The sequence below is a fragment of the Lepisma saccharinum genome, chromosome 8, assembly GCF_977018435.1.
Source record: "Lepisma saccharinum chromosome 8, izLepSacc3.1, whole genome shotgun sequence".
In the NCBI taxonomy this organism is placed as follows: Eukaryota; Metazoa; Arthropoda; class Insecta; order Zygentoma; family Lepismatidae; genus Lepisma; species Lepisma saccharinum.
Window position 1 is genome coordinate 80,455,697 of NC_139236.1, and position 16,206 is coordinate 80,471,902.

At 40.0% G+C, this 16,206-nt stretch overlaps 1 protein-coding gene across 1 annotated transcript; it reads right to left on the reverse strand.

Moving 5' to 3' along the window:
- Window positions 1-4,617: 4,617 nt before the first annotated feature.
- On the reverse strand, window positions 4,618-15,931 carry LOC145991576 (uncharacterized). The gene is made up of 5 exons (XM_083127621.1): window positions 15,795-15,931; window positions 13,534-13,645; window positions 12,040-12,738; window positions 5,722-5,784; window positions 4,618-4,974 (listed from the first exon to the last, which is right to left on the reverse strand). Exons 1-5 carry the CDS (start codon window positions 15,834-15,836, stop codon window positions 4,697-4,699), a joined length of 1,194 nt encoding a protein of 397 aa, XP_082983747.1. The 5' UTR covers window positions 15,837-15,931; the 3' UTR covers window positions 4,618-4,696.
- Between the last annotated feature and the right edge of the window lie 275 nt (window positions 15,932-16,206).

The following is a 16,206-nucleotide window of genomic DNA, read 5'->3' on the forward strand; positions in this document are numbered from 1 at the left end:
GTCCCTCTCAGTCTGTCTCAACTCTATATCACTCAGCCCATGGAGACCTTCCTCCATGCCGAATCGTGATTACTCCTACTTCTATTGCAAACAGCTGACTCCATAAACCTGATGGAACTTCCTATATCCTGAATACATCAGGAAGTTTACATAACACAACGTTGTGCATTATTCACATACCACAGAGGTTGAGACAACTGAAGTAAACAAGTGAATGCCCTGGTCAACATGAAGAATCCAGAGAGAGTTTAAATAAAATATAATCTTATAGATTAATACGATATAAACCCGTTCCCTATTCATTACACTCTGGAAGTTATTGATGGAAAATTCAACTACATTCACTTTATTCTTAAGAAAATGAGACGAGAGATGTCACTGTTTGCAGTTTTTAATCATTAGATCAGCCTCGATACTGGTTGCAAAAATTCAATTACTGTATTCATGATTAAACTCTATAACTTCATGATGACTCATAAACATGGCGTCACGTGTATACAATCTAAGCTGATTTGAAAATATTCTGTACGCGTCTCTGTATCTAGATACTACATGGAGGATATTTTTGTACAAAATTCTGATTAGAATCTTACTTTTAATTGATTCAGTGTAGTTGATCATATACGTGAAACGTAGAGGAACGAAAGTACAACTTGAAACAATTTATATGTACTGGAATTTTCTTTCCAATATTCATTCATTCATTCATTCATTCATTGTTTTCTGCCTAATTGGCAGGATTTTCACTGCAATCTCCAGCTTTCCCTATTCTCCGCCTTACGCTTCGTAATAGCATACGACCCAGTTAATTTAATATCATCCATAAGCTGATATCTCTTTCTTCCACGGACTTTTCTTCCTTCAACCATTCCCTCCAAGGAATCTCTTAGCAGGCAGTTCCTTCTTAGACAGTGTCCTAACCAGTTTCTTTTCCTCTTCTTGATGGTCTCCAGTATAGATCTTTTTTCACCAACTCTTTTCAGTACGGCTTCGTTTCTTACCTTGTCCGTCCATTTTACACGCTCCATTTTTCGCCATGTCCACATTTCAAAAGCTTCGAGTCGTTTCTCTTCATTTCTTCTCAACGTCCAGGTTTCTGCACCATATAGTGCTACACTCCACACAAAACATTTCACTAATCTCTTCCTTAGACCTATGTCCATGGGTCCACAAAAAACATTTTTTCTTGTATTGAAAGCTTCTTTTGCTATTGCGATTCTCATTTTCACTTCTTGTTTGCAGCTCATTGCCACGTCCTCTCACGTGAGCATCTGCCAGCTTAGCACAGGGTAGAAACAATGAGATACCTCTGGGCACAGATCAGGGTGACTAACGCTACGAATATATGGAAAGAAACAATAGATTTAACCCACTACGGAGGGTACAATTCGTAATATATTCTTAAATAATTACATACAAATATTAGATAACTTTGGCAATCTTTTCATACAATATTTTTCTTCTATTTTTATTTCTTATTAATTGTAGGCAATCTTCTTCTTTGGGCTTCTTCTTCTTATATTGGCTAATTCTTCTTATTATTATTGCTAAGGCTTCTTCTTCTTGTAATGAATAAGGCATCTTCTTCTTATTACTACTACGGCTTCTTCTTCTTGTAATTACTAAGGTAAAGCTTCTTCTTCTTGTAATTACTAAGGTAAAGCTTCTTCTTCTTGTAATTACTAAGGCTTCTTCTTCTTGTAATTACTAGGTCATCTTCTTCTTGTAATTACTAAGTCATCTTCTTCTTGTAATTACTAATGCTGCTTCTTCTTGTATTGTGTATTTTTTCTTCTCTGGGCTTCTTTGTCGATCTTATCCAAATTGACGTAAATATTAAGAAAATCGATCTCCCAGACAAACAAAGAGAAAGGGGTTAGTTAAAGATCACCGCCTGGCCGGCGCTAACCTTAACTTGGAGCTGCAATAGATGCGCCTACCAAAAGTGCTTGGGTGCCTGCCGTGAGATGGCGCTACACCTGGGACAAAACAACCCAAAAGCCGCAAGAAACTCTCAGTTCGTGGGAACCGAAAAAGACACAGAATCGCAATTACAATTCGACTTCTTTACTTTTATATAATGATCACTTATGCTATTACTGAATATTAATCACCCTTTCCATCTTATTTATATCCTGTTATTGTATTAAGTTCATTTATTTCTTTCATTATAATTAGTATTAATATCTACAATCATTATTTCAGCACATCAGCGCTTTCCTTTTTCTCTATTTACAATTGTATAAGTTTTCTTGGGTTCTTCCATCTCTGGCCCACTTTCTAAGCTGCTTTATGTATCATCAAATATAAACGTCGTTCTTCTTGCATGCTGCCATCTATGATCCTATACCTCAAAGAACAACAATGCAGTTTGTGTACGTGACATCATGTCACTGCTTATAGTGCATCCGAGGTACTTGAAGCTATCCACTTGCTGGATTCTTTCACTGTTTGCTCTCACATTAATATTCCTTGGTTTCCGTCCAATAACCATTGCCTTTGTCTTCTTTACATTAATCTTCATCCCATATTGGCTCATAAATCACAGTTCATGTATTAAAAATAACCACCTTCTCTAGTTTTCTAGCGTTCGTAATCAATTAATGTCTGTTATTAACGATAAGAAATGGAAAATACAACTTGAACAAGGCACCATATTCTGAGAGTTGCTTGTTGACTAATATTCACTCGATTCCTAATGATGTTAATGCGCAAATTTCGTATTCGAAAAGTCAGAGATTCAAATCCCCGGGGTCGAACCGTGAAATAGGTTTTTCTCGTGGGGTCTCCCTGATGATATAGTAGTAACGCTGTTGCATTTTAATCAAAGGGTTCCCCGAGTTCGGATTCCACTTTAATAGGCCCCGTCCCAATTAGCTTATCTGTGAATAAAGTAGAGTTGAAACGAACTTTGTCAGTTTTTTCCGTGGTTTTCTTCAGTCTCTTCAGGAGAATGCTCTTTGAGGAAGCTTACGTACACTTCATCCCTTTCTTTGTTTTTACCATGACCCGTTCTCTTACCTCCACGTCACGATTGACCTCACAGTACAAATAACAGATGGCAAGCTCGGTATCCGATTGCGGTATTGTGCGAGTGTCACGTTGTGAAGTTCCAGCTTCCTGTGTTACGGGGCTTCCTTTGTTAACGTAGGGATTTCGCTTCCTGTTCTACGGGGCTTCCTTTGTTAACGCAGGGATTTCGCTTCCTGTGCTACGGGGCTTCCTCTGTTAACGCAGGGATTTCGCATCCTGTGCTACGGGGCTTCCTTTGTTAACGCAGGGATTTCGCTTCCTGTGTTGCGGGGCTTCCTCTGTTAACGCAGGGATTTTGCATCCTGTGCTACGGGTCTTCCTTCGTTAACGCAGGAATTTCGCTTCCTGTGCTACGGGGCTTCCTTCGTTAACGCAGGGATTTCGCTTCCTGTGCTACGGGGCTTCCTTCGTTAACGCAGGGATTTCGCTTCCTGTGCTACGGGGCTTCCTTCGTTAACGCAGGGATTTCGCTTCCTGTGCTACGGGGCTTCCTTCGTTAACGCAGGGATTTCGCTTCCTGTGCTACGGGGCTTCCTTCGTTAACGCAGGGATTTCAATTCCTGTGCTACGGGGCTTCCTTCGTTAACGTAGGGATTTCGTTTCCTGTGCTACGGGGCTTCCTTCGTTAACGCAGGGATTTCGCTTCCTGTGCTACGGGGCTTCCTTCGTTAACGCAGGGATTTCAATTCCTGTGCTACGGGGCTTCCTTCGTTAACGCAGGGATTTCGCTTCCTGTGCTACGGGGCTTCCTTCGTTAACGTAGGGATTTCGTTTCCTGTGCTACTGGGCTTCCTTCGTTAACGCAGGGATTTCGCTTCCTGTGCTACGGGGCTTCCTTCGTTAACGCAGGGATTTCAATTCCTGTGCTACGGGGCTTCTACCGTCAATGCAAGGATTTCCTTCCTACGCTACGGGCTTCCGCCCAGGTATTTCGCTTTCTGTGTTAAGGAGCCTGCGCCGTTAATACTGCTGTCTCAAGTAGAACAAGCATGCGAAGTTTTGTCTTCATTTCCATATTACCTCAGAGTTTATTGTAATATTCTGGAAATTTGCGTTGTACAATTTTACACACTTTTGAACTTGTCATTGTTGTTTGGATTATATTATGACTTCAGCACTACTGGTTACTTGAATATTGTCTTCGAATAGTATGTGTGACCATTTCCTTCATCTCTGCATGGTAGTGTCTTATTTACCATGATTAGCAATGTACGTTCGAGAATTTCTCTTACCCAGGACTCGAACATAAGATCCGTGCCTTCGTAGAAAGATACGCCAACAAATTGTCAAGTATGCCGAGAATAAAGGCGGCAGGAGCGCGGTGCAGATTGCACGGATTTCACGTTGACAGGGATCGAGAATGTGTGGAGGCGTACACCTACATGCATATTCAAAATGTGGAACGTTGCGATACACAGCGAACATATTTATCTTTTATCAAATTACAGTGTTCTTTCTTTTGCAAAATAATTTATTAACTTCATATAAACAGAAATAGGAATATACCTATCCATTTCCCACATAAACTTTAATTTTTAACAACTTTTACTGAATTCTCTTAACAAAATAACTTTACAGATCATACTATTGTAAAATTTCTTTATGAGAATTTAACGGAATATTTAAATTTTCAGTAAATTAACACAAAGATCATCCTGGTAGACTACAAAACATATCCAGTTCTGTAACCTTTCTTCCATCTTCCTGGAAACAGGAAGGGGCGGGTTCGAGTCACTGTGCCTAACTTGTCTCCTATGTCAAGCAGAGCGCCCTGTTTCATCCGTTTTGCAGTTTTAAGGTACCTTCCCGGTGTTCCTTCTCTGAACACATACGGCTCTCCATATAGGGGCGCGTAGTAGGAACTGTAGTCCACGCCTGGGGCCCCTTCGTAATCATAGTAGTCCAAATCATTATATTCGTTTCCCATGTAGTCAGATGGGTCTGTAATATAACAAAGAAACGCATAGGTTTATTACAGGTTATTATTATAAAGGTCTTATATATTGTATCTACCAATTGCAGTTGGTAACCCTGTCCCGTTTTTGGCGCCAAAACAGTTTCAGGCGAAAACAGGTGAAATTGAGGTTAAAAAAAAAAAACAGTTAGTTTCAGGAAAAAGCAGGTGAAAATCTGCCAAAAAGAGCGTAGTTTCAGACAAAACAGGTGAAATTCAGACAAAAAAACAGTGTTAGGTTCAGTCAGAAACAGTAGAAATTCAAGTAAGAAGCGACCTTAGTCTGAGGGGAAAACAGGTAAAATTCAGGAAAAAAGAGAAAACAGTGTTAATTTCAGGCAGAAACAGTGTTAATTTCAGGCAGAAAAAGCTGAAATTCAGGCAAAAACGCTATAATTTTCAGACAACGTGAAATTTGGCCCTCCCGGCTGGGTTAGTGACAACGCCGTCGGCTTGTAATGAGCTCGATACCCGGTGGAGGCACATAGTGGTTCGGATCCCACTTTAAACTGTAGGCCCAGTCCAAATTAGCCTATCTGTGCGTGAAGGTGGATTTCAAAAGAAAAACCAAACCAAAGAGGTTGAATTACGGCAAAAAAGTGCTCTTTAGTAAAACCATTTAGAAATTAATAGTGACGTTGGCCTTTACTTCCCTTTTTATTTCTACTAAGTCTAAATTTGCAATTATGCTACGTTTCGTTAGTGCACAGAACCCCCTCAAATATTTTACGTACCTGCATATGGAATCTTGAGTTTCGTCAAATGTTGACCGTTTGAAAGTACGTTGAAAATCCGTCCTGAAATATGGATGGTATCGTATCAATTTTAAGGAACAGCAGGATATTTTAAGATATGAAAAAATCATATAACGATCACATACACAATTGAATTGAATAATTGAAGTAAAAGTAAAAAAAAAGCATGAAGGCGTACAGGGGATGTGGGGTTATACGCAATAACTAAGGAGCGGAAGTTGATGAAATGTAATCTTTTTTCTGACATCTCAGACACGATGCCCATTAAATATACACAATATTACACTTAGTCTAGAACCCAAAAAAGGTAATTTTAAAGTGCATTTTTTTTGCTAATTTTCAGGTTTTAGGTCATTTTCCCTGATTTTCGGCATTTTCCCGTCATTTTTCGCAATATTCGCTGTATTGTTTCGTCATATTTTGTCACTTCTTTCATTTTGGTAATATTCTTGAGTCTTTTCACCAAGGTGAACATAGGCCTATATATATATCTCGCATGATTTATTTTTCTTTACTGTGCCACAGAAACACACCACACTACATCACCAGGCAAAGATGCGGGAAATTAATGCACTTTACACCAATTCATTTTCCTATACCACTTTTTCATAAAATTGTTTTAAAATTATTCGGTTGTGGAAATCCTCGTTGCATATTTTAATTGAATGTGTATGTAATAGTATCATTTGGTGTTTTTTTTTAAAGCAAGATTGAATTTTGTTTAATTTCCTTTCCATTTCAATTTTTAACCTGAAACTAACAAATTTAATGGTCATTTTTTGCATTTTGTACGCCATTTTTTCCCCATTTTTTAGGACATTCTATAGGTCATATACCTATATTTTTTAGGTCATCAACTTTTGCTCCCTAGCAATAGGCAATAAATCCTTACACACACCAATATACCGGGTAACCAGAATTAAAGTTACCCAACTCAGAGCCCTCCGTAGTCTGTTTGAGGCATCGTAGAACTCTGAAATTTAGTGAATCCACTATGCAGACCATGGGGAAGAGGATGGCGATAAGAAAAATAAAAGTTCAATTTTCCGCCACCAGGTTGAAATGTGGCGCTGTACTTCCATGATGGGTTGTAATGAAGATAACCTCGCAGTGCAGCTGCACTATTACTACCGTTGTGATAAAACAACTTCATCAGCAATGCACGTTCTTTCTTATTTAATGCCAGGGTGATCACTTCCGAACTTTTGTTCAGCCTCACGTTAAGTGATTTAGCTTAGTTATTAATTAGAAAGACATTTGTTAGTTGCTGGAAGTTGCGAGATAATAATCTCTCGTTTATAGCAAGATTGCAAGGTAAAGGCAAATCCATAACCAATTGGAGCAGTTTACGTCATTATTACAACCCATCATGGAAGTACAGCACCTCATTTCAACCTGGTGGCGGAAAATTGAACTATTTGTTTTATCGCCATCCTCTTCCCCATGGTCTGCATAGTGGATTCACCAAATTTCAGAGTTCTACGATGCCTCAAACAGGCTACAGAGGGCTCTGAGTTGGGTAACTTTAATTCTGGCCACCCGGTACGTATGAGGGTTACCTAGAGACAACCTAGAATGATAAAAGCGGCTGGAGCGTGGAGCTGATCACATCACTCCTACTAATAGATGATTGAGTGATTGATTGAATTGCTGTTTTAAGTCCACTTTATGCACAGTAAGGCTAATCGGGACTGGACCTACAGTTTAGAGTGGGATCCGATCCACTATGTGCCTCCACCGGGAATCGAACGCATGACTCCTGGACTAATACATGAGATTGTGAAAGTGTGGGGCCTATCTCCTCCGGAAACCCATGGTTCGGAACGGCACCGGACAATCACACCCACAGTTTCAATGGAGAGAGCTCGTCAGCAGAGTGGTTTGGGGCATTGGTTGAGGAGCGTATGGCCTTTCAAGGAAAATGGCTTTTCTGCGGGATCGAACGCCCACAGCCTGTAATCCAGCCTTCCACTCACACAGAGGCGTCTCGTGAACGCATGCGGTGAATGCTGCGCATGCGTCAATTGTGGGAAAAAGGACAGCTTGCTCTGCGACGACATTCATGAGCATTTCTACATTCTAATTTCTTCATATAGGAGAAGTATTTACTTTACACGAGAGCGCTCAACTAAGCTTATATTACATTTCTTGGATCTGAAGTGAAAGAAAATAATAATTATTTTCCCATAATTGACGTATGCGTCACTTAGTGTTTTAATGGCTGTCTATATACAGAGTGTCCCAATATAGTGTTTACACTCTTTGAATGTCATAAACAGGAACACTGGTAACAGCAAGCACGAACTTTTTTTTCGTGTCTCATACCTTAAAGTTACAGATGTTCAAAATGACCACCATTGGCAGTAACACATTATGTGCAATCTGAACAGATCTATAAACAGCAGATACGGTTTCTGCGGGAAGGGAAGCGTAGGTTGTCTCAATTCCATGTCCCACGTCATGGCCGTATTTAGAGAGCGGTTTTAGGGTTCACCCCCCCCCCCCCGAAACTTCTGGCATGTTGGATTAATGGAAGTTCAGAAACCAAAATTTGTAACACACTTTCAAAAATGTACTCGCAGTTTCACAAATATAAAACAATGATGCTGAAATGATCGAGCTAGAATTCAAACATTTTGAATTCTGAAATTTTTCGAAACGAGCTTAATTCTAGCAGCTCACCTGCGACCGCTTCATTTTCACTTCTGCTGTCCTGTTTCCAGTGCTGTTGCTGGATCAGACTGGAAATTTCCTTCTGATTGTCCCAAAATTCCCAATGGTAGCACTGTTAAGCCTCGTTTCCATGTTTATAAAACATTCAAATGCTAACCAAGGCAAATTTATTGTATAGAAAAATATACACTTAAAACGTAACGTTTCCACCCTCTAACAGGCAGGGTTGTTAAAGGTACGTACATGAACCCATAAATTCTAATGGGTTCTATGGGGTTCCGCTGCAGGACCGGAACGCTTTTTTCTCGCACAATTTAAATTCGGTCCAAGTTCTGTATTGTTATATTGAAAAAAAGTTCCTGGGCCGTATTTAAATTGACCCGGAAAAAGGTTCCTGGACCGAATTGAAATGCTCTAAATATGAAAAGGGTAGGTATACACTGTCTGGAACTTATTTACGTTTGCTGATTTTCTCTCCCAGTCCGGGATTGAATTTATTTACAATTCCTATATCAGGGTTGGCCGATCAAAAGTTGCCTTCTAAAAATGTCCGCGAGTACGTAGAATGTCACACTGCGGTTGTAGAAAACGTAGCGCAGGGAATAAATCAAAACGCTGTGTTCCGAGCAGATATCACAACAGGGGCAGTGCTGCTACAACCAAGTGAAGGAACGCGCGCGATAGAATGGGGCTACATAGAGAGGGGCAACGTGACTGCAATGTTTGCGTTTCGCCCATTTCTACCTTGTACCTTAGATTCTCGAGGCAGCCAGTACCTGGATTAGTCTTTCATGCTCACAAGTGGATAATTGTTTATCGTTAGGTCGGAACTTGGACCCTATTTAAACTGATTCGGAAAAAAGGTTCCTGGATCGTATTTAAATTGATCCTGGAATAAAGGTTCACGGACCGAATTTAAATTGGTTCGGAAAAAAATTTCCCGGACCGTATTTAAATTCATTCAGAAAATAGGTTCCTGGACTGTATTTAAATTGATCGAGGAAAAAGGTTCCTGGACCGAATTAAAATACCTTACAGACAAAAAGGTTCTTTACGGTCCAGAACCCATTTACGCTTGCTGATTTTCTCAACTGGACCGGAATTGAATTTAATTAAAATTCCTGGACCTTTAACAACCCTGCAAACAGGGTCTTCTTCAGACAAAGATCTCTTTCAATTTATCGTGAATCATTGTCTGAAGAACACCCTGTTAGTGAGTGGAAACGTTACGTTATTAGTGTATATTTTTTTGTACAATAAATTTGCCTTAGTCAGCATTTGAATGTTTTATTTTTTACCAAAATTCCCGTTCTAACTTTTTATATCCCTGTTCGATAAGGGTTTAAATCCCCCTTGATAACCTAGGATATCCAGCTTTGTAGCGCGTTACATTCACTATCCTTCACCCAGCGGTCGATATAGTATATACATTTAACCTATATGCGGTCCCATAAAACACATACTTGTATAGTGCATAGTGGTCCTATTTAATGCTGATTGCTACGTATACGAAACAATATGAGTGTCGTAAAGTGGGACCGATCTGGTCCATAGAACCCATCCCCTCCCCCCGAATTGCCAGCGTTTATTGCAAGTTACAAAATAGCAGAACGTTTGTTAGTTTTATTGTTAATAATGGCAATAAAGTCCAGTTAGTTAGTATTCGAACAGAATAACCAAAGGAAAACGACGTTAGATCGAAAAATTGAGGTGACAATACCTGCACCAGGTTATGTTTCACCATTTAATCCAAAGAGTAACTGGTTCCACAGTTTTCAAAATTCCACAAATTAAGTTTTATGTGAATGGTCAAAGAACATAAACTTTATGACTAAAATTTCTCTCTCTTACTTTTAAAGCTTTTTCTTGAAGGCATCTAAAATTTAATAACAAAATATAACTGTGCATTTCAGTACACACTGCATGAAACGTAAAAAATAATAATAATAGAAACATTCGTGCTGCATATTCACACCTCTGATGGATAGAGTCGTAACGAACCTTAAAGTTCGTGGGATCTTATGAATACCTAAACTGTTAACCAATTAATGAATGGGTGATGTAAATAACTCATCATTCATCCTCTTGATGAGACCACTCGTCATTGGCATGACGAGTTAACGCTTGGCAATGCGAAAGGTACAAAATCACACTAAGGAACTAAACTACAGAAAAGACAATGGTCACTCGTTGGGTTTTGTGAACCGTTGAACCTGAATCATGGCTGGGTGTTAGGATAATTACCTGTCTATCTGAAGTCTTTAGCTGAATCAAATAAGCGAAGTCCTCTGTAAGCTTCTCCAATTCGTCGACCAGAGCGTCGTTCCACTTCTGACCTACTGCCTTGCTGAGCACCTCTTCTCTCTCCACTCAATCCCCAAAAGTCAGTCCCCTCTCAGCTTGTCTCACCTCTATATTACTAGGCCATCGAGCTCTTCCTCTATGCCGAATTGTGTTATTCAATTGCTACCATGCAAACCGCTGACTCTATAACCAGAAGTATTACCTGTTTCCTGAATGCTCAGGAGGTTTGCATGGCACAACACAATGCATTGTAAACATGCCTCAGAGGTTGAGACAACTGAGAAAAACAAGTGAATGCCCTGGTCAACGTGAAGCGTTCAGAGAGACTTTAATAAAAATAAATAACAATCTTTTCTAACGATGGAAGCGGCCCCGGCGTCCACCCAGCGTCGAATAACATGGGTACCTGGGGGAAACCCTGGGGGGTAAAGGCGGTCAGGGGCGTGATGCTGATCACATCACCCCACTCACGACCGGATCAAGGAAGTGTGGGGCGTTATCCCCACACCCCCTATACGCCTTCATGGCGTGGTGCTATGCACAGGGGAAAACTCTTTAAACTTTAGGGATTGATACGGAGTAGAAAAATCCCATCAAGGATATAAGGACAGCAATAATAATAATACGTTTGGAATAAATTAGTTAATTATTATGAAATTTTAATTATTATTATTTAATAATTATTATTGTTATTGTTTCTGTAATTCAAATTTCTTGCGACACACATGGGAGCAATTATGAGTGAACCCCCCCGAAAATGTTTCCTGCCTACGGCCATGTTCCACGTCACTCAGTGTCTAGATGGCTTTGTGGCGTACACAGCATTCATCACAGTTCCCCACAGGTAGTAATGTAACTGTGTTAAATCAGGAGATCTGGATGGATATTCGACTCTTCTTACGTTTCTCGAAAGAAAACTTTCTCACCTCTGCCATTTTGTGTACACTAATGACTACAGCTTGGCAGGCTGTGACGGGACTAAAAACAAAAGAAGGCCTATATGCTCTCACACATGCTGAACATAAACATTGCAGTTTGAAATGAAAAAAGTTCAGTTAAGTCATATTTAATAGTTTCTATGTTATTAAAGTTCAAAGAGTGTAAACATTATTTTGGGACACTCTGTATCATATTAAAGATTTCCATGCATTGTGTGCTTAGACAACTGAGACTCAGCTCGCCACTTCTCTTGAACATGCTGCTGAACGTATAAAATCAGTATAAAATAATAGTGAAAGTTATTATAAGTGAGCGGCATTTTAAACCCGGAGAGGTCTTGCTAGTAACTATGTAATGGAAGTAATTTAAACATTACTTTACCTGGTTCAGATTTTTCAGAGAACGAGCTTCCTCCACCAACCAAGGTTGATCCAGAAGTTCCCGATTCTTCGCCCTCGTCTTCCAATGTTTCACTATTCCCAGCGTCGACTTCTGAATGAATTCCAGCTCCAATACTATGAACTACATTCACAGGATGTTTGTCTCCCCAACCAGCGTTGAAAGTTCCTCTATCGGTTCCAAGTCCCGAACCATTCCTTTGAGGGATCCAGTACACACTTCCGTACTTACTTTTGTACACTGAACCTGCACTGCCTAATCCATTTGGACCCAAGAAGCTCGAAGGGCGACTTTTCTTCACTGAATACGAGATGTAGCTCCTACGTGGCTTATTGCCATAAGCTCTACTCGTAGGCGCCCCGTGGACAGGTTCGGAATAAAATAATGAGCTAAGGTCGTGATGAGGAGCTGAGTGGTCTGATGACTTAGGGTCACCAACGTCCCTTTTGATCCGATTGAGTGATGGCATCTGGAAGTTATTTCTGGACCTGGAGATCTTGTCGTTGTAACCATAGCTGTCGTGTAGTTGGGAGCTCAGAAGGCTGTCATCTAGAAAGTGTGTGTTCTCTGGTAGCGTGTACTTGCTCGCCAGGATGTTGTAGAGGCTCTTAATCTGTTGGGAGGAAAGTGACTTGCTTCTCCTTGGATATTCGTCTTCATCATGCTTCAGCCAATTCATATCTGCAAGAAGAGCGTAGTCGTTCAATGCAATGCCTTGAATCCGTGCTGTATTACAGTGGTCTGCGTGGGACAAGTTGTTTTTAAAATTTTAGTTTTTTTTTACATGTGTTGGAACTCACCGAACCGGAAAATGGCAGAAGTTTTCTTATATTTCGTACACGCAGAAACAAAAGTGTTCTAATTGACACAAATATGTCGACTCTAGTAACACCTTAAATTGCACAAAGGGTGCTTTTATCAGCTGCTGTTCCGTGTGATGCTAAAAATACATCAGTGGAGAAGATTAGACCCGTTCATTTCAAAGAAAACAAAAGTTTCACGTCTAAGCGTGTCAGTTGACGCATCATAAATTCGTCAATCATAATTTGATGCATTTAGATTTCTCTGTGTAGTTTTGAACTTTTTTATGAAGAAGTTCAGACGTCTCTGCATATATGCATATATAAACGATTTAACACCCGCACTGAACCCAACCTTGGAACAAGACTATACCTGGAAAACATTTAAAGTTCAAAATGTTTATTGCTACAACATAAAACTGCTCTTTTGACTATCCCACTTTCATTACTTCCCTGAAAACATAGCAGAAATGAGTCAGGAACAAGCAGATTGGAAAAAAACTAGCAGGAACTTTAGAGTATTATAGCTTTACATTGGGCTCTAGAGCACACAGATTCAAAGGTTATTTAAGCAACGGTGTAAAGAAAGACATACAAATATGACTATCTACGAAAGATTAACTTTTTGACAGACAGGATTTCATAGTACTTTTTCCATATAATCTAAAACACTTACCATAATTCTTGTCCTTGCGAGTTCCATACATCGAGCTAAAACGGGAGCGTTTGTCCAGTTGTGGGTCATGTTCCTCAGGTTTAGGTCTCTCGACTACATACAACGCCCGAACCTAAAATTATAGAAGAGCATGATTAGGCCAAATAAACATAGTAATAGCATGATGGGATTCTCTCGTCTAATTCCATCATAGTTGGTTATAGAATACCCCTCATCAAACTCAATCACAATTTTATTACTCAATCGCTAAGAAAGAAAAAATGATGGAACGTTTCTCCTCCAAGTCAATCGTAAAGGGTTCCAAATAAGAGGTCATGAGAATTCCTCCCTTTTACTGCAAGAATAAAGGGCTCTAGAAAAGAAATGACTAGAATCACTGTCTTTTACCTCAACCCTCGTAGGTTATAGAAAGAAAAAGAGATGAAAGATGGGCATCCCTAACATTTAACTCAATTATGATGGGTTCTACAAAAGAGATTATGAGAATTCCCAGTTTGTAACTAAATTGTCGTGTGTCTATAAAAAAGACTGTGGAAAATCGCCTCTTCACTCAGTTATGAAAGGTTCTAGAGAAGGAATGGTAGGCATTCCTCTCTTTTAACTCAGTTATGAAGGGTTCTAGAGAAGGGATGGTGGGAATTTTACTCTTCTAGCTCAGTTATGATGGGTTCTTGAGGAATGGTGGGAATTTCCCTTTTATAACCCAGTTATGGGGTGTTCTGGAGAAGGGATGGTGGGAATACCCCTCTTTTCACTTATGAAGGGTTCTAGAGGAGGGATGGTGGGAATTCTCCTCTTCTAACACAGTTATGATGGGTTTTAGAGGAGCGATGGTGGGAAATCCCCTCTTCTAACCCAGTTATGATGGGTTCCAGTGGACGGATGGTGGGAATTCCCCTCTTCTTAGTTATTAAGGGTTCTAGAGGAGGAATGATGCGAATTCCCCTTTTCTCAGTTATGAAGGGTTCTAGAGGAGAGATGGTGGGAATTCCACTCTTCTAGCTCAGTTATGAGGGGTTCTTGAGGAATGGTGGGAATTTCCCTTTTCTAACCCAGTTATGGGGTGTTCTGGAGAAGGGATGGTGGGAATTCCCCTCTTTTCACTTATGAAGGGTTCTAGAGGAGAGATGGTGGAATTCTCCTCTTCTAACTCACCTATGAAGCGTTCTAGATGAGCGATGGTGGGAATTCCCCTCTTCTAACCCAGTTATGATGGGTTCTAGAGAAGGGACGTTTTGAATTCCTTTTTTCTAATTCAGTTATAATGGATTGTAAGATAGAGACGATGAGACTTTTCCTCTTCTAATTTAGTTATCATGGGTTCAATGTAAGTTGTCATGGTTTCAAGAAAACAGACGATAGAGATTCCACACGTCAAACCAAGTTTGTTGATTTGGTGTTTTTAAGTCTACTTTATGGACAGTAAGGCTAATTGGGACTGGACCTACAGTTTAAAGTTGGATCCGAACCACTGTGTGCCTCCATGTTGTCGTGGGTTCTAAGAAGAGATCATGGGAATTAACTCGATCGCAGTGGGTTTAGAAAACACGATCGGGATTTTTCACTTCTAACTTAGTTGTCAGGGCCTCACCGATGGAGCGGTGGTAACGTCGTTGTCTTGTAATCAAGGAGTCCCGGCTTCGATATACGATGGAGAAACATGGTGCTTCGGATCCCACTTTAAACTGTAGGTTCAGTCCCAATTAGTCTTACTGTGCATAAAGTGGACTTAAAACACCAATTGAAACTGAAACTAACTCAGTTAACGTGTGGTCTAGAAAAATGTAATGGGTATTTCCCTCTTATAAGTAAGTTTTTATTGATTTTAAACAGAAGTAATTAATCCCATAAATTAAACAGATTATAGGCATTCCTCTCTTCTGCACCAATTATCACGGATTCTATACATGAAAAGCGAATTTTGCCTGAAGCGTGAGTGGGTTCAAAATCTTCTTGATAGCTTTCATAGTAACAGTATTTGTATGTCTTTCACTCCTGCATTGTTCAAATTCCGGTGGTAAAACACGGGCTACCTAAGTCCGAAGAGTGGTGTGGGCACGGAAAGAAGTTGCAATACCGTGAAAGTGATTTTAACACACCTTTAGTAATATTTCATGGTAACAGTCGCTTCAGATCCCGGCCAGAGCATGAATTGCTCAATCACTTCTGATCAGTTTCATCCAATCGACACTCAGCCCATTCGCCACAATTAAACTAGTGATGTAGAAAACAGCAAGAATGAAAAGCAAACCCTGACTCACCTGAACCAGGAGACCAATCCACAAGAAACACCCAAACTTCATCTTGGAATCCACTTCCAACTACAACCAGTTAGCTGTGTGTGAGGTTTGGACTGTGCAATTTGACGATTCATTTACGGGCAATGGTTCTTTTTCTCTGATAAAATTAATCGCAGAAAGCTTTTTGTGCTGGGAGGGCACGTGTACTGAGACAATAGAGGGTGACTGTCACCACCAGACACTGGTCTTTCCTGTTGGTAAACATACGTGCCTTTTCCTAGCTAATTCATAATGCTATTGTTGCCAAGGTCCTTGAATGTTCATTCCTCTGGATTGCAAGCAACCGTTTTTTTATTGGAAAATAAATATTGCTTTAGCTTGTGTAATTGACGAATACTTATGTTCTTATCTTGCCTTGTTTCAACTGAATATA

Excerpts from the sequence above, each read along its gene's own strand:
- LOC145991576 (XM_083127621.1), bottom strand. The coding sequence starts at position 15,836 with ATGAAGTTTGGGTGTTTCTTGTGGATTGGTCTCCTGGTTCAG. Across the intron at positions 5,785-12,039 it reads CTCTGAAAAATCTGAACCAG|GACGGATTTTCAACGTACTT; the intron begins GTAAAGTAATGT and ends TCCATATTTCAG. Across the intron at positions 4,975-5,721 it reads ACTCAAGATTCCATATGCAG|ACCCATCTGACTACATGGGA; the intron begins GTACGTAAAATA and ends GTTATATTACAG.